The sequence below is a fragment of the Zonotrichia leucophrys genome, chromosome 6 (assembly GCF_028769735.1).
Source record: "Zonotrichia leucophrys gambelii isolate GWCS_2022_RI chromosome 6, RI_Zleu_2.0, whole genome shotgun sequence".
NCBI classification, from domain to species: domain Eukaryota; kingdom Metazoa; phylum Chordata; class Aves; order Passeriformes; family Passerellidae; genus Zonotrichia; species Zonotrichia leucophrys.
Window position 1 is genome coordinate 28390398 of NC_088176.1, and position 22197 is coordinate 28412594.

The 22197-nt window shown below is 41.1% G+C and overlaps 1 protein-coding gene across 3 annotated transcripts in view; it reads right to left on the reverse strand.

The window, feature by feature from the left end:
- FAM13C (family with sequence similarity 13 member C) overlaps nt 1–22197 on the reverse strand; it is a 115729-nt gene that overhangs the window by 92645 nt on the left and 887 nt on the right. For all 3 annotated transcript variants that reach the window (XM_064717267.1, XM_064717269.1, XM_064717268.1), the window contains exons 2-6: nt 22012–22162; nt 20310–20484; nt 19896–20105; nt 18014–18197; nt 12931–13066 (exon numbers count right to left, since the gene is read on the reverse strand). In XM_064717267.1, the coding sequence (XP_064573337.1) occupies nt 12931–13066; nt 18014–18197; nt 19896–20105; nt 20310–20484; nt 22012–22041 (735 nt within the window). In that variant the 5' untranslated portion in view covers nt 22042–22162. The remainder of the gene's footprint in view (nt 1–12930; nt 13067–18013; nt 18198–19895; nt 20106–20309; nt 20485–22011; nt 22163–22197) is intronic.

Genomic DNA, 22197 nt, shown 5'->3' on the forward strand with positions numbered 1-22197 from the left:
CCCATCCCAAAGCAAGTGTTTCTAGAGTGTTTGAGGAAGATCTCCAGCTCACACAGATTTTGAGAATATAGGTTGGCATTCTGTAGGGCAATCAAGGAAATGTAACTTGAGCAGAAGTGGCAGGGAAACCCAGCTCTCTTCAACATGCAAGCTCACAGAGCAGATAAAAAGGAAAGCTGAGATGGGTTGGAAGAGATTTAGGTTCTGAGACAGAACGTGTGCTGTGTTGTGGCAATAAGTGTAATGTAGGTAGCTAAATGAAAAAAAGAATCTGGAGAAAAAACAAAGAAAATGCAGGGTGAAGGAGAAGTGCTGGAAAAATGTCTTCACTCTTTCAGATTTATTCTGGCAATATTGTCATAATTTCATCATTTCCCAATTCCTCTTTCTGGTTGAAAAAGCTAAAACTAGCAGACAAATTCACAGAGAAATACTGGTAGTAAGGCTGAGGCCAGACAAGCTACCTTGCTTACTTGACCTGATTACAAAGATTTTTATAGGGGACCACCAATACTAATTCAAGAACAGTAGCACATGGAGAATTAAACAACATGGACCACATGAGAAACATAAGCAAAGGGATCAGATTTTAAAGGATATTTGAAACATTTAAAAGTTACAATGAATATATTTGAGCTGCCTTCAGAAGGCCAGTGTCTAAAAGCATAATTGACATCCTTGAGGTGACATGTTGGTGAGATCCTCACCTTGCCCTGTTTCTCAGCATCATTGCTTTGTTCTTTCAGCAGTTGTGGGGTGTTTTCTAATGATGGTAAAAGCACATCTCTGAGCCTGCATTAATACAAGTCCAGAAATATCCTAGGTCCAAGAGCAACAGTGCAAAAGGGTGTCTCTCCTCTTCCCCATCTCTTATCCATGAGACACAAGCAAAGCAGAGCTGAGGAAGAGGGCTTAACAGAGGGATACTTTTTCTCTTTTTGCACAAGACAAAGAACAGTGGGAATTGCTTTTTTACTTATGAAGTTCTAGACTTAAATGAGCACAAAGTGGTATTAACCCCTGGTTCCATGAGTTCACTCTCATTGGAAGCAGAATGGCATCTGTAAGAGCCCTGTATTTGCACTGACAACATCCTTGTGCTGAGAGACAAGTGTGAAACCAAATCTCTGAGATTTTGTTCTGCTGGGTGAATGAAACACATTATCAGTCCAGTTCTGATAAGAAATTTCATCAAGGACATAATAAAAAATTCTCAGGAAAGCCTTATCAAATCTTGCATACAGACATAGTCCTTTCCTACTTTAATGAATTTATATTCCCTACCTAAAAACAGGCCTGGTTGAACAACTGCCTTTGACCCACACTGATCTAGCAAAAATCATGTGGTAAAAGAGCATTGAGTCAGCAAAAGCTTACCAGAGCTACTGAGACAGCAGGTATGCACTTCAATGCTGCCTTCAGAGGTGAAGGAGAAGACTCAGAAAAACCTCAGCAGAGATAAGGTAGTTCAGGAGTAATCTGACTTCTCCAAGGGGGAAAAAACCCAAGTCCTTAAAACTAATGACTCTTGCAGCTACTTTGATGGCATCAAAGACTTGAAAACATCAAATATAGTGGCAACAGAGAGAATCCATCCCTGTGGTATCAGTGTGTGTTACAGAAAAATTTAACCAGCTGGTGAAGAAAAACTTGAAAAGGGATATGGAAACATAGTATTAAAAAATGCACACATCATATTGAACCATTAATTCAACTCATTCTGCAGCGTGCCTGTGTCTGCCAGTGCTGCAGTTAATAGAGAGCACATGAAACTCAGAATGCAATTAAGTCTTGGGAGAAGCACAGTTGGAGGCTGTGGCAGTTTCTATGGCAACCTGAAGGGCTCAAGACTAGTAACAGGAGATTAACTTTAAAGGCAAGATAAGTACATAAATATAGCTCTCGTTTACCATTTTCTCTGCTTCCAAATGGACCATGTATTTTCAATTTAAACAATACAGAAATGCAGTCAGATGTCCTACTTGCTATTAGCTAGGGCAAAAATAGCCTTTAAGAACACTCTGCTAAAAAATTCTGACAATTTCAGATTCGGGGAGTCATCTAAACTCCACTAATTAATTCAATCAAAATGGAAACACCAGGCTTGAATGCTGCCAGGAGATTAGAACGAGGCTTCAGGATAGAGAACATGACAGCCATAATAAGAGTTTGCTGATGTCAACACACTGTATGCTTTTGAACAAATCCTCTTGACGTGTTTTTCTGGATTACGCCTCAGATCAGGTTTTAAGTCTCCAAAAGAGCGAGGGCAAGATTAAGAAGAAATTTTTAAGCACTACAGACCTTTTTTTCTTTCCTTCTTTCTTTTAAAATATTCTCTTCAGTGAGAAAGAATGTGTCAAAGAAACCTCATACCATTTTTTTTCCTGACACTTTGAAGCTTTTATTCAAAGGATCAGCTGAGACTGCAGTCACCTTCTGAACTCCTGCCTGCCTTACTTACAAATAATCAAAAAAAAGTTCATTAAAGAGAGGCCACATTCCTAGTGCAGTCAGTTGCTCTGAACTTGTGTGCTTCATCATTTAAAACCAGCTGGTACATGCATAACACATTGAGGAACATGTATGTATCCAGTGTGGGGAGAACACTGCCAGCAGAACTGAAAGCTGTTACATTAGCTAAATTAGCAGCCACATTAGCAAAATTGCCAGTCCAATGTGATTTAACCCTCTCTTGAGTAACACAGATCTCACACTGGCACCTCTGCACAGTTTTTCTTGAGCATCAGATTCCTGAAAGCAAAACGGCACCACTCCTACTGTACTATTATTTGGTGAATTAACGCGATGCATGGTTAATTAACAAGATGTTCCAAGGATTACTGTGGAATAACACAAGTCCTTTGGGCTGACCCAACCACACCCTCAAACCCTCATGCAGTTCTACCTGCATGGTGAGCATTTTTGGTAGAAATTTGTTAACTTGTTGTCTATTTGAGGAAAGAATGGAGACACCCTGTGAAAATGTCAAAAAGTCACTGTTATGTAATTCAAATGTGCTTTCCACTTCACTGAAGGCATACCAACCTGCCCATGATAATATCTAAGCACCACCTAGAGTGGGCAGGTTGGCATAGCAATGTTAAAGGCTGGGCTCTATGATCTTGGAGGTCTTCTCCAAACTTAATGATTCTGCGATTCTATCCACAAAGGAACCTGTGCTCTGCTTCTGCTGTGGTGGGAATTTTCCTGTTGGATGTGCAGAGCAGAAGGAAACACTGATCTGTTATTTTTTGTCAAGAAAAGGCTTTGGGGTGACCTAATTATGGCCATTCAGTACCTGAAGGGAGCCCACAAAAAAGATGAAACTTTTTACAAGATCTTGTAGTGATAGGACAGAAGGCAGAACAGCTTCAAGCTGGAAGAGAACAGGTTTCCATTCTTAGGGGAAGGAAAGACAAAACAAAACCCCAAAGCCAAAACAAAAACCCAAAACCACACTTTGAAACAAGACCTGCAGAGCCAGTCTGAGATGTGTTGAAGTAGGGAAGAAATTTTGCCATCCTTCTCTACAAGGAGCAATATACATCACCTCCATCAGTATAAAACCTGATTTAGAGGTAGGTGACTTCTCCTTGCTTCAGTGCCATTTTAGACCAAGAAGAAATAGTTTATAAAATGTGGAGTGAGTTGGAGTAGTGAAAACTTCCTCCCATTTGTTTTAGTTTAACAAGGAACTGGAAATAAAAATCTCTCTAAATAAAAATAAGGTATGTCCCCCTCTGCCAAGCACTTGTTCTACTTTGTCACATCCATGTTTTCAAAGAGGTATATAATACTCTGACTGTCAAGCAAAAGGATTTGTACAGGAGGCAAAAGGGAGCAAGGAAAAGGGAATACCTAAAGACCTTGTTTCCAGAATTAATATTTTGTTCAGAGCAGAAAAGCTACAACAGGGTGAGATGAGGACAGCACTCCCATAATTAATTTTTCCTTCTATTTTCCATTGCTTTCCCTTTTTTTCCTCCCTTTCAAGTAATTGAAAAGCCACAATTGAAGAATATGCAGGGACAGCAGCAACCCTTCAACTCTGAAGTTCATTTTGACTAAAAAAAAGAACTCCAAAGCTACACAAAAATTTCAAAGAAGGAAATATTACATACTGTAGAATCCATTAAGTGGGAAGTAGTTGAAGAGATCCATCATTCCCCTCAGTATTCTTAGGAGCTGACCTGTCCTGTAATTGAAGTTACCACATCTCACTTTGAAGAGTTTCTTTTCTCTTTCTGGAGTGGCTGTGTCAGTGCCAAGCTCCTCAGGAGAGACAGCTTAATAAGAGCATAAAAAATGCTGCCCTCCTTTGCTGCACATAAAGGTCTTTTTATTTCTTTCTTTGATTTTCATTCAAAATGAATTTCTCTGTTTTAAAAAAGTAGGTTTCATTGGAGGAAAACATAAGGATAACTTTGAAATGTGTGTCTCTGGTAAAAGTCCTCAGCAAAGGGTTTAAAAACAGAAATCAGAGCAAAGCTTTGCAAAGTTATTTGTGTGTGGGATTTGGTTTGTTTTGTTGGGGTGTGGGTTTGTTGATTAGTTTCGGGTTTTCCCTAAACCATGTTTTAGCACATCCTTAAGCACACTTCTCAAAAACAGCATATTTGTGAATTTTAAGCATACAAATGAATTAATCTGCTCCTGGTTTTGCTATAATGAAGCAAAGTGACTTCATAAAGAATGACAATTACATGGATCTGGATTTGCTGCAGACATTGGAAACAAAGAGACTTTATAAGGAGAGACATTTTCATGGATCTGACTTTAGATTTCATCTGCTTCTGCTCTCTCTGGTCAGAAAGTGCAATGACTGTTGTCATGTGGAGACCAGGAATAAGAAACACTGGGAAGGAAGTCAACAGTGTTTGCTGCTGCTAAAGTTTAACTCATGCTCTGGACAGATCCAGAAGGAGATTTTGGTAAAATACACAAATTACTGAGGAGAGAAAGGCCCAGCTCACTGGTTATCTAGAATTCAACAATTTGCAGGTCTGTAAACAGCAGTTTTCACAAGTTCTTTAGGCTTCTAACATTGGCCATGCTGGGGGTTGCAAAGGTTAATTAAAGAGGTACAGCTCTTTACCATTCTGCAGCCTATTCAATAGTGATTTTAAACACAGTTTATCTTCTCCCACCCTCCACCCCAACCAGCATTTTGGTTAAGCTTGGAAGGCATCATGGAATATAAATAATCAGCAAAGTAGCCAGGGACTAAACTAAACATTAACGACATCAAAGCAAGAGCTGGAAGAGAAGAAAAGCGGCAGATCAGATATTTAACCAAGGAAATATTTCATTCATCCATCATTTCTTGCAATTAAGTGGTAGATTGCTTCCTATACTTTCCTAGAGAAAATATGCAAAACACGAACATATTTTTACAGCTACTGTATGGTTTTGATTTACAGTGTACTCCCTGTATCCAAATCCAGCTCACTCTCTATTACTGCTGCTTGGTCCTTTTGTATTGACCAAGGAAATGTTATGAAGGTCACAGCTCTCCATGGAATTCCCAGAGAGTCTAGAAATAAAATTAGACATCAGAGAACTAAAAGACACCAAAAGAGTAAAGTAAAGAGTTCTAAATCACAATTTCTTCACTTGATCTCCGCTACAACTCTGTGAAAATACTAAAGATAGACCAAAATGTTTCCGTTTTCTTTTTCTTGAAATAATTTTTCCCCTTCAATGTAGTCCCATTCATCTTAATGACTTTGGTGAAAGGTAAAAGAACACACAAAAATCTTAAAGTTATAGATTTTAAGGCCTGTAAAGGACACACTGTGACATCTTCTGTCCCCCTCTACTTGCACAGCTTCCCCCCTGCCCTGCCTGCAGGGTTTGCACAGGGATCAGCCCTTCCCTGCCCGTGCCAGGTCCAGCACTGCCCACCTTGGCTCACCCCGGCCTCTTTTAGCCTCCTCACGGGCAAGGAAGAGCAGGGGTCAGTTCTGAGCTGTAGGTCTGGCCCCCAGCTCTGCCCAGCCTCCCACGTGTGAGAGCTGCCCAAAAGCTGAGCTCCTGTGCCTGCTCTCGCACACTGACACCAGCAGCTCCCAGGCAGAGCTCCAGCTGCATACTGGAAGCAACCAGAAACCCCTCAAGTATTTCCTTGTCCTAGTAGCTTCCAGAAAAAGTCAGTCCTGAGCAGCACTCTCTGCAAAACCCTCTTCAGGCACAGCTGACTGCCCCAGCCCTTGGCAGAGCAGCCTAAGGCCTATACTGTGGTTCCTCACCATCCTTGTGAGCACATCTGCAGTCCCCTGGGAATAGGGCAACATCTAATTAAAGCAGATGGTCAGAGAAAATTCAAAGGTCAGGATTGAAGTTGCTGGCAGAACCTCGGCTTCAAGCATCCATCTAAATTATCAGCCATAGAAGCCAACCCATGCATGCAAAGCCAACTGCAGTAATATTTCCTTAAATCAAAACCAGCCTTGGAATGCTTTTTTCACTTATTCCTCCCCAGTTTCTTTCCATAATTTTAATTTAAAAAGATGTATCAGTAAATCCAAGCAACTTGGACATAACTATTCTAGCCACAGACCCCAGGGAACAGGTGTAGCACGAAACTTCACCATCCATTTCCTTTCATTTCTCATAATTTTTGGCTCAATTACACTTGTATTTTTACTACAGGCATATTTCATCCCTTTCCTTCTCATAAAAAACAAAGTAGAAAAAAATAAAGGTAACCAGCATTTGATAGTCCTGGAATCTAGCAAAAATGCTGACTCATGAACGTGCATTTCCATTTACTTGTAGTAAATAAACAGTGCAGACTCCACTCAAACAAACTGGGCGAGAGGGAAACTGCATTAGGTTCTGAGTTGCTAATGGCCTTTCAAGGTTCAGCCGAGCCTTTCTGTGCGAGGCGATAAGTGCTAGCGCTATTCTTCTCTCCATTGGTGTTGTTTAAGTGCTTAAGGATGTTTGCGTACTTGCCAGAGTAGGCGAAATAAACTAATTAAAGAGGAACAAAACACTCTAGGAACTGTCGGGTGTGGGAGAGGCAGCGTGAGAGGGAACAGCGCATTCAGAATACGCCCATTAAATTCACTGTTGCACAGCTCTGTAACTAACTACAGTTAAATGATCTACAATTAACTACTGTTTAAAAGGAAGTTGGATTGTCTAATTTTCCCTACTTTTTAACAGTGAATGTTTTTTCAGGTTTTTATTTTACTCTACATTTCTTGCCTGTTTTTCTGAAAACATTTCTCACTTCCTACCCTAACCTTGCGTGAAATGAAAAGCCACTAAGGGTTTAAAATAATCTTTCATCTCCCCGACTGTTACAGCCAAACATAACTCAAAACGCTGAAATATTTAACGCTTATATATCATAAGCCTGATATATCATAAGCCTTTCAGTACAAATACATTTCATTTCCCAAGGGCTTGTTTTCCTATCAAAGATTTCATTTCTGATAGAGTTTTTTTTGAGAAGTCTTTAACATCAGCAAACAAATCAAATTGCCCGTGTTCACCCAAGAGAACGAACAGAAAAGGGGAAGAGCTTTTTTGGCAGTCCTGCTCAGGTAAGGAAGGTGACACAAGCATAAAATAAAAAAGGCTTGCATTTCATACTGGTTTAGAGGTGAATCTATACCCTTCCTTCATGCCTCTCTGATATCAATTAGTTATCTGAGGAAGGAACAGGCTGATGCTCTGATACACTACAAAAATAGAAAGGTAATAACTAATTTTAAGACAAGCTCTCAGAACACTTTAAAGGGTTACGTCCAAAGCTCTGGAGTGAGAGAGAACAATGCTGACACCACGTGGAAGAAAGCGCTGCTGGCTCCTTCCTCTACTGCAGACTTGAGATGCCTGAAAATCTTACACTTGGGTCAGGTGTTGTGGTGAATGTTTTAAGCATCAGAGGAGGACCACACGCATCCTCTGAAACCAGAGATTTGTGTTATTCTAGCGGGTACACAGCAGAGTAATTGTAATCCTCTTCCTTGTAGTTGATGTTTGTGAGCAAAGCAACTGGCTGCTGCTGCCGTGAGCACCTCAGGTATTGCTCCCCTTCACAAAGTGCAAATAAACATCCTTCACCTGTAATCCATACAGGTCCTGTAAGGCTGTGTGGGAGCTTTTCATGTGCTCCATTCTCGGCCAGACTGAGGATGGGCATTCACAGAATAAGTAACAAAAGGTGAGACTCCCCTGCATTGCTTTCTGTGCCCATTCTGCCTTCAAAACCATTTCCCAAGCCACAAAAGGCCGGTATCAGTTACCAGTTTTAGAAAGACCTTCCCTTCTCACGCACATTGTGTCCTCATGGAACAACAGCCAGGGACCAGTGTGAGCAGCTCATGGCACTGCCTGAGCTCTGGTTTTGTACCAGTGACTGCAGTGAGGCCTCAGCATTTCAGCTTGAGCAGCTCCCCTCCCCTGTGCCAGAGCTGCTTGTACAGTAAAGCACAGCCAGCAGTGGCCTCATTTGTCACACTGGGCACACCCTCTCTTGCCAGGCTTCTCTACTAGTGCAGCCTTGCCCAGACACAAAAAAAAAAAAAAAACAAAAAAAAAAACCAAACCAAAAAAAAAAGAAACCAAACCAAAACCACCACAACCAAATAAAAAATCCCCACACTTCCGAGTACTGGGAAGGGAAAAAGAGAGAAAAGAAGACAGCAGCACACCCCACCTGGGGGGCTGAAATGTGGCAGCAGTGTCCCAGGGGAGTTGTCCAGCAAGTCAAGAGAAGCCCCCAGCACTGCTGGAGCAAACATTAAACCAGTGACATTTCCTCCAGACCCTGCAGGCCCCCACAAGAGGAGAGCAGGCACACTCGTCCTTTCCAAGTCTCAGATCTCCAATACAAAGGCCAGGCTGCTGCAGACCACAGGCACAGCACAGAAAAGCTCTGTTGCTCCCAGACACAGGCAGCAAGGCTCTGGCACTGAACTCTAGAAGGAGCAATGAGTACTCCAGCCACATCCACTTGAGCTGTTTCAAGTCAAACTTCCCCAGCCTACAGCATTTTCATCAAATCCTTATGCCCACAGTCTGTAACATATTCTGCTGTGCTTTTCCAGAAGAGAAGAAATATATCTTTACAATTTATTGGCCACAATGTTTGTGGGGGTACAGGGCCTGCCTACTTTGATCTCTACGAATGGCATTTTTCATCCAGTCTTCTGGTTTGATCAGTACTTATATAGAAAATTAAAATGTAATGTTTAATGAGTCCATATTTTAGCAAGTTTACAAAGATTAGGGAAAAGAGTTTTTCTGTGGAATGGGAAATAATATTAAGTCCTTCTATAATGTAACAGCAATCCCCCCAGATACACTGACAAATCTGGCCCTTCACATAGCACATACAGGGTTTGCTATGTTCACATCTAAAACAAACTAAAACACACCACTGTTTAGGAAAAACCTTAAATGAAAGAAAGCAATTAACATCTCTACAAATACGAAATAGAACTGTGTTCTCCTATCCAGGAAAAACTATTTTGACAAGACAATTAGACTAACCTGGAAACTTCAGATAATAAGAATGTCTGGTTGGTTGGTTGTTCGTTTGTTCTGAAAAGTTTCAGCTAATTCAGCAAGAATTGTCATGGGATTACCAAAGTAAAACACCAGTTAAATTATTGCTGTCCTCCACATTGAGGATACGCCATTTGAGAGACCACAATTCTGTTTTATGACAGCTTCTCATGCAAGTGAGGCACCACTTTGCTGTTTTTCCACAGATCAGAGTTAATGCTGAAACATCCATATCCTCTGTGGAAAAAGCTAAAAGCCCACAAGATTAACAAAGCTCTCCAGACCACAAAAGCCTTCCCAATTAAGCCATAATTTGAGCAGATAAAGTATCCATGAAATATTTAGTTGCACTCTTCTGACCAGCTCCAAACCACATTACAGTTTCAGATTTTCATTCAGAGCTGTCTGTGGTCAATCTGCAGGTCCAGGATATTGTCCAGTTCTACTTCCCCAACCCCCTGGATCTCTGCAATCCCTTCAAAATAGGGTTCTAAGACTGTAGAGAGCAGCCTAGCTGATATATAGTGAAGTGTGCATGGAAGGACAAAGCAAGATAAGAGAACAAGAAATGGGACTCCTCTCCTCAGGGTGTAGGCATCTCTCCTAACCAAACCCATGCTTTAATGGGGATACAAGCAGTGGCTTGTAGCACCCAGAAAGTCATGCTCCTGTTTGTTTGCAAGACAAAGGTTATAATTAATTTGCTGGTGTACCCACTAGAATAACACAAATCAGGCCTAAATCAGGAAGGATTCATCTATGACTTCTGTACAAACAGGAGATGCAGAAACACATTCTTGGACTAGATACAAAAACCCCCAAATTCCATATTCAACTTTTATCTGGAATGTAAGATGCAGAAATGACAAATTGCTATTAGCAAGGTTTGGTTCATAATTAAATTACACTATAGGAGTTAAGATAATCTTGCACACCTCCAACACAGCTATTGGTATTCCTTGGGTTAAACACAGTTATTAGAAGGGCCTCAGGTGAAAACAGACACTGTGGTGCATAACCTCTTTTTAAATAATTATTTAATCCAACGTGAAAATCATGTAGTACCAGTGCAGCTTTTGGGCTAGGACAAAATGTTATAGGACAGCTTTAAATGCAAGTGAATACTCAGGAGCAGTGGAGTGGGATAAATCAAAATTTTTAAAAAATGCACTAAAAAAAAAACCCATACAGACACAAAACCCCAGCCTGGTAGGATTCTGCAGCATTCTGACTCTATTTTAAGGGTGAAAAATATATGTGCAACACACAGGAAAAAAAGACAAGTTAAAATACATCATGGCTGGGATATAACTTTAAACCACTATCTTTATATATTATTGGTGGCTGTAAATAGCCTACTGTCCAGCCTAGGGCAATAGTTCTGAGCTACCAAAAATCTTAAACCCAAAACTTCTTCTCCCAGTCTGTCATCCTGAATCAGCCAGCACACACAATGTCAGTGGCATGGCTCCTGGAACTTTGAGACACTAACAACTGTGCTCAAAACATACCATCTGCCATTTCAGCCCACAAACAACACGACTGAGGGTTAAGTCTTGTCAGTTGTGTGGCAGGTCTGCCAGATTGGCATGGCTTTAGTTTGACGGAGCTCAGGTTAACTTAAAAAAAAAAAGAAAATAGAGACAACCCAACAACAAAATCAGAGGAATTAAGTAGTCCAAACGCAAGTATCTGTGTAAAAGCCAGTAAAAACAAGTTTCATTTCCAGGACGAAACAAGGACTCTGAGCCAGGTTTGCCGTTTCACTTTTTGCTTGTTTTACTGGAAGAAAAACATGAACTTTTAATATGTTTAGTTTGTAAACCTAACTTTGATGTTTCTAGTTTAGTGGACCTTGAGCAATTGTTATATTATGAAAGATGAAGGGTACCTATCCAATGTGCCGAGTTTCCTGCCAAAAATTACAAAAACAAGATCAGCCACAGAATACTGAATTCCCTTCTCACCCACAGATGGGATTTCTTTCATAAACTTACCTCAGAGCAGGAGAGTGCCCCATGGCTATGCCATGTCTGAGGCTCTATTAAAGAAATTGAAAGCAGCTTTTCAGCAGAATTCTTTCCCACATCACCACAATTCCAGACAGACTGTGACATTTTGCAGAATTACAGGGAGTGAAGCTGGTTCTAAAACAAAAGCACTGCAAGTGAAAGCCTGGTTTCCTGGCTTCTCTAATACCTCTCCAATTTCTTTTAGCTGCTGATTCTTCCTCTGGCTTTGCAAACAGATGTCTTGGGACAGCCAATATTTTTATTTTGTGTGCTCATTTGAATACTGGTTTCAGAAACTCCCAGAGGTGGCAGTGACATGGGACTTCTTCAGAGAGAAAGGGGAGCTGGGAGCATGAGCTCACACTGTTTTAGTGTGAAACAATCCTAGTGTTACATTTGGGGCCATCTTGGGGCATTGAAGCACTATTTTAGAAACATCCTTTTTCCAGTATAGCATGTTCTTTATACCTGTGTCTGTACAGGTTTTGTTTTCAAAGAAAGCTTCCAAGGCATTACAGTCCCAATATTCTCTTTGGGATAGGTAATATGTTCTAAATACTGACTTAACTTTGTATGAAAAGTCTGCTAGCTTTCCTTAACAGGGATACTTGGAGAAAAAAGCCAGAAAATTAAGGAGTCATAAACACAAATATCACCCACACTTCCATGCAATGCTAATCTCTTCCACAGTCCATCACTTGACCTGGCACACTTCTGCCAGCCTCACTGTGAACCTCAAGGATCACAAAACTGCACTGTGAAGTATTAAACTGCAGGGTTTGCTACATTTCCTTCATGGCTTTTTCCAAAAATCAATTTCAAGTTAAGCAGCAACGATACACAACATCACAAAGTGAAAACAAGATTTATATTGACCCTCTCTCTAAACCAGGATTTGTCTATCATGTTTCTTGCACCACGAGGTTTTCAACAAAGAGGCAAAAAAGGAATCAAAGAGCTAGCAATGTTTTAGAAAACATCCAAGGAGAGGCTGGAACATACACAGTGAGTTCTAAAAAATAAGTGAGGAGTTTCAAACCACCTGATTTTGCTTTCCTGCATCATCAATGTATAGACAAAAAATCACACAAAATAAAATGTGTTTCACTCAAGGAAAAATCCAGTGGCTTTGATCTAACAAATCTTGGCATTAATATATTTAAAGTAGAGCAGATTGGGATTTTCTTCTTGACCTTTTGCTTTTACACTTGCATTTTTTTCCAAATTAGAATTTTAACACTCATGTTTCCTCTCTAGCTTAGGTATATCATGAATATTTACATTGCTGGCTCCAAGGTACAGTCATTAATTAAACTATGTATAAGCAAATGTATTTCCATTTCTGGGTTTCAACTGATGAAGCACTTTTAATTTCTTGGTGTAACTTTCTTACCTGAAGGCCATCTGCTTGTCTCTGTGAGAAACAAGGGTCGGGGTCAACAAAGAGCATCTCCTGGTGCTGGAGCAAATACAGCAGGAGGCCATTGTAAAGCCTTTGCTCTTCACAAGCCAAGGGACTGACAGGAATCCTAAAGGAAGAGGAGCTGGATTAATCTTGGGAGCTCTCAGAGCAGGGGCTGGTCATGGCTGACACAGGGAGCCCTCCCAGTGGCCAAGGTCATTCAGCAAAGCAGCAATTGCTGGGACAGTGACCACTGGAGCTTGGCGGGTTCACAACAGTGGGACCTGTGCAGGGACAGAGCCCCAGCTTTGCTGCAGTGGTTCACAACACACTGAATCCTTGTGGCAGCACAGCAAAGGGGAAAGAACCTGACAGGAGCTCAGACACAAGGTTCACAAGGTCAAGGGTGAAAAGGACAGGCAAAAAAACCACCACCCTATCAATCTGCCATTGCTCACTGGCATTAGGGTGGAAAGAGTGGTTTTGTTCTACCTCCATTTATGAAGGTGAGCTTTGATCACTAGGATATCTTATTACCAGAACTGTCTGGGAAAAAAAAAAAAAAACAAAACCCACAGGTAATAGACTGCTTCAGTGTATTAACTTATAAATCCACAGACATCAGTCAAATCAGGAAGTGGAAATTCCAGATGTTCCCATTAACCATGTTGAGTTTGGGTTGGGTTTTTTTTCTTTCTTGCTTGAAGTCCCCATATTTTTGGTTTTTTTATGAATAGTAGTTAATTTTTTACTGTCCCCATCAAGTCAGAATAATTAAAAGGATTCTTTATATAGGATTTTAATCTCAACCCCTGAAGGACTTGTTTATTCCCCCCTGCCAACTATATGGAAGCTTGGAGAACATTTACATAAATGCTGTGCCCTTAATGGAGCTTCTCCAGGCATGCTGCACCAACTCAGTTACACCCAGCACAATATTAATATTTAAACAAGAAATTCATAAACTCTGGAGACTAATGTGGAACATGAATACACCAGGCTTCTGTTTGCCAAATGAGTACATTCATTATTCATTTGCAATTTTAAAGTACAAATATACACATTGGGCCCAGTCCAATTGCTCTAATTCGTGTTCCTCTTTTGTAAACTCACTGTTGTTTCTGTAAGAACTTAAGTTTCTTCTTAAGCTCCTTCTGGAAGCAGAAGGTTTAAGCAGGGTTATGGCCAGGTATAACATGGAGAGATTTACAGGATGAACCACTGTGTCATCAGTTCCTTCTTTAGGATGAGTTAACATTTCTCTGTCTTGCATTCCCATTTTTCTTGGGATGGACTCATTTTCTCCACAATAAACAAGGCTGCTTGTAAAACCTGGTTGACTGAGCAATAGCCTTTGCTGCATACAGCAATCCTAAGAGATTATTCATCACTTACCAAACATCAACACCCTCAGCTCACAGGCCAGACAAGCAATATTTTTAGTCCTTTGTCTTCTTTTTCAGCTTCTTTCATTAGCTCAGACATTTGTTCCTGAATCCACCTCTACCAGCTGTTAACTGCTTACCAGAAGGAGCACTGCACAAGCTGTGCAGGAAGATAAATGGCTCTCACACCACTCATTGAGTCCTCCTTTCCCTTATTAGCAGCCTGGCTTTGAGTGCCCAGTTCTCATTCCAGCCTAAAACAAATCTAAACTACAGACTGGGAGGAGACAGCTGACTCCAAATATCAGTGTCTCATCAGCAAATATTCACGGGTGGCAACAGGTGTGCATTCCAAATATAGAGAATACACTTTTAGTTTTCTCTTCAGCCACCTTCCACAAAGACTTTCAATTAATTTTGTGAAATAATCACTTCCTGCCTGTTCAGGTACTTTTGCTGCTACCAGAAACTGCATTATTGGGGTGACAGTAAGGAGAGCCAGGTTCCCCCACATCTAAATCCATGCATGTGATCCTAGGAAGAGCAGAGTTACTGAGGTGTATTCTGCACTTCCCCACAAGTGCCCCATAATCAGTTGTAGTACAAATCCCAGGAGAACACTCACTGTCAATAACAAACAAGTAAAACTTGACCATCAGGAATCAGCTACTGGTTTTCTTGAGTGAGTCTAAAACTTCCAAAGCTGCTTTGCCACAAAGTGCAGGCTAAAAAGTCCACACAAGTGCCCTGCCTTGGCTTTGTCCAGGACATCTGCCAAGGTTCCCTGCTGCCACAGGCTTGCTGCAAATTTACAGAAACAATGAGTCAAAGTGAGAGGAAGCAAACAGCTGGCTGGCTGGAGTCCTCATGCACTCATGCAAGAATTGCTCACTGAGACCAGAACTAAAAATCTCTTTACCAAAATGAAGCATAACAAAGTATCCATGGAAATCTAAGTAACATCAGTTGGATCTCTGATAAAAGCATTCTCCTAAGCATTTACAGATACTGGGAGAGCAAAACCAGTTTTCCTTGATCCTCTAACTAGATTTGCAATATAATAACTGTGCTAAGCCTTGTAATTTTTGTGTTACAATAACAAGAGCTACAAATCATGAAGTATGTGCACTTTAGGCTTATAATGTACAAAGTTGAATATTCAACTTTTGTGGTCCCAAGGCCCAAGAAGGTTCCATGTTCTAACTACAGAATATTCCTACTCACAAATAAAAGTGCCAAAATATTGAGATAGGTGATAATCACAGACAGAATTTACACTTGAATATAAGTAGGTAAGAAATTTAAAGTAAAATGACTCATAAACAACTTTGTTTAGTCATTTAGTGTCAAACAAGGAAGAAGTAATTTCACAAAAATGCAGATTGCCAGAATACATGAACAGTTTTAACACCTGCAATGAATTTATGCAGTATGAGGAGCTGCCATTACCTCCAGAAGGTTAATTCCAGCAATTGCACCGAGCACACATTTCTGCAGATTAGATCTAAAAGTTTTTTCATAACCTTCCCATTTACACTGAACAACTATAGCAAGTACTACCCAACATGTCCCAATTTCCTTCACTCTGGCTGCCAAATGTTTCATAATGTGCCAGATAATTGCACTAATTCTTGCTCTGAAAGACATAAAGGATATTTATGACTTTTTCCCCTGTGTCAGCAATATGATTTGCCACAGCTGACTACCTTGAATTTTGCTGTTGTACAGGACAATACCAATGATTTATTCTGAATCATTGAAGGCCTCAGGTCACTCAGCAGGAAGTGGTATAGAGCAATCTCACTGACAGTGCCAGTTTCAAGGCTCTCCTCTCCGCCCAATGTCCAAAAAGGTGATTTTTCATAACCCTAGGAGGTAACTCAACAAGCACAGCTCCATGGTGTTAAGTGTTTTACAAAAAAAAAAAACAGATTTACTGGGTTGTCTCCCAGAGCTGGTGAGATCAGAATGACTGTAAAGAGGTGAAGATAACATTTACAGGCAGACATCTATTTATGGCAGCTGTTGTCTTGACAGGTCACTGGCAGGGAAACCCTGTGCTGATTGCTTTCAAGGCTTCTCAGACAGGTCATTGCCACAGTGCTCAGTTTAGCTCTGAATGTACCTTAAAACCAGGCAAAGGCACATGTTCAGAAGTAGCTGGGCCATGTCCCAGAAGAGTGGGATATTTAAAACTGAAGCAGCTCATCAATCAATAAGGGAGCACACTGGATCCTTATGTGCAGATACAGCAATCACTGGGCACACATTGGGAACATTTGGGAATGGAGATAAAGGAACAAAGTCTTCTTGCATCCAGGTGCATGCACAGAAGCCCCAGAGAGCAAATGTCACCTGATGGCACAAAAGGGTCAGTCAGTGAAATGCTTTTTGAGTTAACATGGGGGCCAAGGGATAGATTCTTGGTGAAGGCCTTTTAGTATCAGCCAATGCTCATAAGTATCACCACACAACTAATCCAAACACCGATAAATAAATCTCATCTGTCTCCACTCATTTACTATCTTTACTATTCAGATATTAAGGAACTTGGGGTCTGTTTGCAAAGCTGCTTTGTTGCACTGCTGAATATCCTCCATGGTGAGGTTTTTTCCCCAGAGGACAGAGTGGCATAGTTCCAACCATACCACATCTTGTTAGATTCACTTCCCTTGCTGTGCTTTTGTTTAAGATATAAACTTGTATCACATCCAAAGGTCAAATTCTGGTAGACCTGGCAATAAACCCAGAGAGCAGGAAAACAGAGACCACATATAGAGACCTATGAAACAGCAGCAAGGCTTAAAAGTCCATTTCCACAAAACAAAGGCTCTCATTGATGCTGGGCACCAATTTTGCTGAATATATACTTTTAAAATGAACTTGGCTTGCCATAAAACACCCAACTGAATAACAAGGCTATTTTACTGCATAGAAGATATTAACTGCTAATAGATACATTTTGTAAAGTGTCATTGCCTTACAGTTCATATTAACCTGGCATGGCTGTGATCCACTAGAACAAAGATTTACAAGTTGTAACAGGTATAAGTATTTTAACATCCTCTAGTGTCAACAGTGAAAGGGAAAATTCTCCATTATCTGATCACACCAGGCTGTTCCTTCTTATCACCTTGACTTGCATGCCATGTTGTCCCACCTCTCATTTTTAGCTTCCAGTTTTGTGCCCACTCACCACCACCCCACATATGACTTCTCTAGCTCCAGCCAAGCACTCACTGCTCAGCTTGGATGTCAACTTGAATTTTAGTGGCAAGGGCAGAATGAGTTGCTTCTCTTTCTTGGTAACAGGGATTCATTTCTCAGATATAAAATGCTGTTACAAGGCCAAAGTGGGGGTGAACTTTTCAGAATCAAATCCAGCTAAGTAGCCCCCACAGTCAGCACTTTTTTGGGCTCAGAAAAGAGAAGTAGTTGTCATTAAACAGCTCTCTATTCCTCATGTCTCTTCATATGGTTTCTCACTTGAGGCTTGCCCTGTCTAGTCAGGGGCCAACAGAATGAAAGGGATCAGCCAGATCAGAACCTGCCACATCTCCCCACAATACACCATATAAACACTTACAAAATGCTCCACTGCCTATTGGACCCAGAGTTACGACAGAAAGCCTCCCTGTGAGGTGTGACCTTGTTGTGCTGTTTGAGGCAGCTGAGCAGGGAGGACTCACTTGAACAGAGCAGGTCCAAACACGATGGCCAGGTTTTCCAGAGTCATGAAATTCACTGCACTGTAGGTTGCCACCTTTAACAGGAAAGCAGACAGGAACTGAAGAAGGTTTTGATGGGCTTTGGGCAGGCAGCTGAGCAATTGTCTCAGGTTCTCTATGCATTCTGTTGTGTTGATTTTGTGCTCTGGAGGAAAAAAAAAAAAAACAAACCCAAACTTATAACATAGATATTCCTAATACAAACACAATTTCATCACAGATACTAGATACAGGTAAAGAAGGAAGGTTTTAAAATATATTAGAACAATGTGAAGAATAAATACATCCCCAACAAGTATTTTGTACACTAAATTTTGACATATGTTTTTCACTTATGAATATTTAAGAACCATGGATTTCCCACATATTGAGTTTTACACTCACTGTTTCTGATATTTTCCTCTTAGGGCAGAAGCATCCAGCACTTGCTGCTTTCCTAATGAAATTGCAGGCAGGAGTCATGTACCTGAATCCTCAAAGCTGCCTTGAAAGACAGCGCAAGGTTGTCAGCCTTGACTCTCCCAAGAGATTTTACACATGCTGTATGATTCTCATTAGGAGGAATGAGAAATTGTAGCCTTTCAGCCCCACATCATCTTCATTTCCTGACTAATTGGTAGCTCTCAGACTCAAAACATCTTTGCTCTATAAATATGCAACTGCAGTTACACAAGAGATGCTTAAAATTCTAAATTGGGGATACTTAACATTTTCTTGGTTCTTATTCTTCAAAGAAGGGTAACAAGGCAGAAAATGGGTTCACAAACAACTCCATTTGATCAGCAGTTCCCTATCAGTAGGATAAAATCTCCTGGTTATGAGGATTGAGATGACAGTGCTGCTCAATAATTGGCAGCTGATGCTCAAATTTGCCATAGATCACCAGGACACATCTGCATAGCTTTGACATTGCTTATGAGCAAATCATGCCCTTGAGGGTAATTTTAGCCCTAAAAAACACATTCTGCACAGGCCAAGGTCCATGGCGCTCAACTGATTAATGAGCGAAATGGAAAAGGGGACAAAGAGGAAAAAATAACTTTAAAAAACAACAGCAAGACTGTCCAGGGTAGGAAAAACCAGGTGCTCGCAAAAGCCCCTTAGGTTGTTCTGCTCATGAAACTGCTTCCTTTCTCTTTCTTTGTAAACTCCTACAGGGCACTTCAAACAAAAGCAGCCCCCAAAGTAACCCACAAAATCCATTTATTTGTCTGCAAACACCTGAATTAGCTACCAGAATCATTGGGCAGGCTGAGAACAGAGCTCAGCCACTGCAAGCATGAATGGGGAGCAGGCAGAGGGCTGTTGGGGTGCTCCTTGCATGCTGCTCCACACGCTGCTGTCCAAGATTTCAAGAGGACTGGAAAAATAAATGCTAACTAAAAACACAGCTCTAAATAACAACAGTGATGTGCAGAAAAACCTCCTTTAACAGGGCAGGTTAAATAAAAAAAGAGGCTTCAGCTTGGAAGAGAAGTGAGGCAAGGACTATATAAAGACACAAGCAGCATTATGGTGGTGGTTGCACTAAAACTAAAAATATTATCTCAGTAACTAGTATGGTATACAATTTAAAAAAGAAAGCATGCAGAGGAAGAGCTTTCTCAAAGAGAACAAGATAGGATTGCAGGATTCATTGCCACAGGAAGGAAGGGAACCCAAAAGACTTAATGAATTTTAAAAAGACTGTAGACAAGTTTGTAGATGCCTGGTCCCTCCAAAGCAATTAAACATGAGCTTCAGGTTAAGGAAACACAAAACCTTGTTTATAGAAAGTGTAATGAACACATTATCTATCACTGTCAGAGAATGGACAGAAGCATGGAAGGTGCCCGTTCTGTACCTTGGAAAGTTTTTAGCAAGCCAGAACAAATATTGTCTGGAAAAACAGCCACTGGTAGTTCCTTCAGAAAGAGCTTCAGGAGACTGGCCACAGAATCAACATCTCCATCATTAATAAGGTCTACTTTTTCCCCTTGATTGTACTTCTGCCTCAATTCCTTGATTTTGTTTGCTGAGCCACCAACCCGAAATATACCGACACGCTCCAGACCTGTATGAGAAATGCAGAACAGTGAGCAGTGCTTATTTACTTTACCACATCTTTGCGATGAGAACTGGAGTTCAAAAAGCAAGAGCTCCTTTAAGAAAGCACAGTAATTGTAAATAAGGATTTTCCAGCATTTACAGCTGAAAAGTAAACCTTAAACAAAGAATATCAGTTTCCAGAAGCCAAGCAGGAAAAATATGAACTTACCAAATACCTCCAGGTACTCCACCATCTGTGCCACAAGAGAAGGAACCCCACATTGCTTTGCATCTTCTACAAGGGTTTCCAGAGGAACACCAAATATGCTTCCTTCTCTGCTGAACTGTAGCTGTGGTGAAACTTTGTTTGTTGTGTGCCTAACTTGTATAGAGGAGAACGATTGCTGGGGAATAAAAACAGGCAAGTGGTAAACGGTGACTGGCTTTTATTATTTTAACCTCCAAAGATCTACTACTTGGGCAAAATTACTGTATTCTTGTAGCATCTTAGTACAGATTTTATTTCTACTGTATATTCTTGCTAATATTCTTCTGTAGAGCTGAGGTGAGACCTGTGATGGGGTAAACTCCAGTAAAGCCCCCTCACCCTACAGTCAGGGAAAATGGGCCTTGTGTTGAGGCAGATGGGCTGTTCAGGACAGTGAGGGGTCACTTGCCCTCAAAAGAGCCCCAAAAGTCAGGAAAAAGCTGACCCCTTGCTGGTGCACAGCCTTCCAACTCTATGAAACTTGTGAATTTCTACTTAATTCCTGAGGATAAAAAATGCAAGATTATGAAGGACCATGAAGTGGAATTTAAGCGTCAGCCATGGCGCACGCCTCGGAAGTGGTTCCTTTTTGCTTACCCAGCTTTTCCAAATTTTTTACCCCATTTTACCCCAACAACTGGTGCAAAAGCATTAAAAAAATCACAAAAAACTTGCACTTTTCAAGCTGTCTGATGAAGAAAGCTCCTTTTCCATTCTACAGGGCATGGGCTGGGGAGTCTGTGGGCTCTGGTGGGGCCCTGTCCCTGAGGGCAGCTGAGGGGCTCTGTGAGGACGGGGCTGCCCCGGGCGGGCACAGCGGCTCTGCAGCCCCTTAGAGCTACCTGGGGCTGTTTAAAAACATATTTCTAAATAGGTGGTCAGATAAATATAAATTTATTTATATTTATTTAAAAATAAATATAATAACTATATATTTAATAATAATGTCCCTCAGGAATATTTTTAAAAAAGAGGAAATTCTGCCCGGCACTGTGAAAGGCATCCTGGCTGCCCTGCCCGCTTTCCCACCTCCCCAAAGCCCCTTGCTTTCCATGACCCACAGTAATTGCTGCATTCCATCCTCATTCCTTCCAGGCAAGGAGAGCACAAGTCCAAACCAGGAACTAGGACTATTTAAACAGTACCTAAAGGAGATTTAAATTTATTTTTTTTTGTATCATTACCTCAAACCAGCCTTGTTTTCAATGTTTTTTTTATTACTGTGTTTTCAGAAGGAAAAGAGAAAGATTTTCCTATGGGTTTGAAGTTGATCTGCCTTAGTGAAGCTGTTTTTCACACACTCTGCCTGCAGCAGAGCCATGAGCTGGAGCTCCAGGCCAGCCCTGCTGCCATGGCAAAAGCACACACAGCCCTCAAAACACCCCAGGCCATTTTGCTCTTTCAGTACATAGGAAAGCTTAGACTGTGATGTTAGTCTTACAGCATGAATAGTTGTCTAAAAAGAACAAATATCAGCATGTGCCAAACATATTTTACAGCATTTTTGTATATAAGCTACGAGGTGTAACAAAAAGCCTCTAAAATATCTGTGCACCATGACTGTAAATCCCTCCCTTTTCCCCTCCCAGATGCAGCAGAGCCTTCTCAGAAAGGAGGAAGGGTGAGAGGAAGGAGTGAAGCAGCCAGATTTAAGTTCACTTACACAGATGGAAAGGGAGGCACCCGCTCCCATGTTAGGCTGCAGCAGAGTGCCAGGGTTTCAGCTGTGCTGCTCCAAGACACCATCACCTTTCTTCCCCTGCACAGAGCCGTGCAGCCTGGCCAGAGCTCACTGCAGCCATGGGGCTGTCCCTCTGCAATTAACTTATCATAGTATAATTGCTAGGCA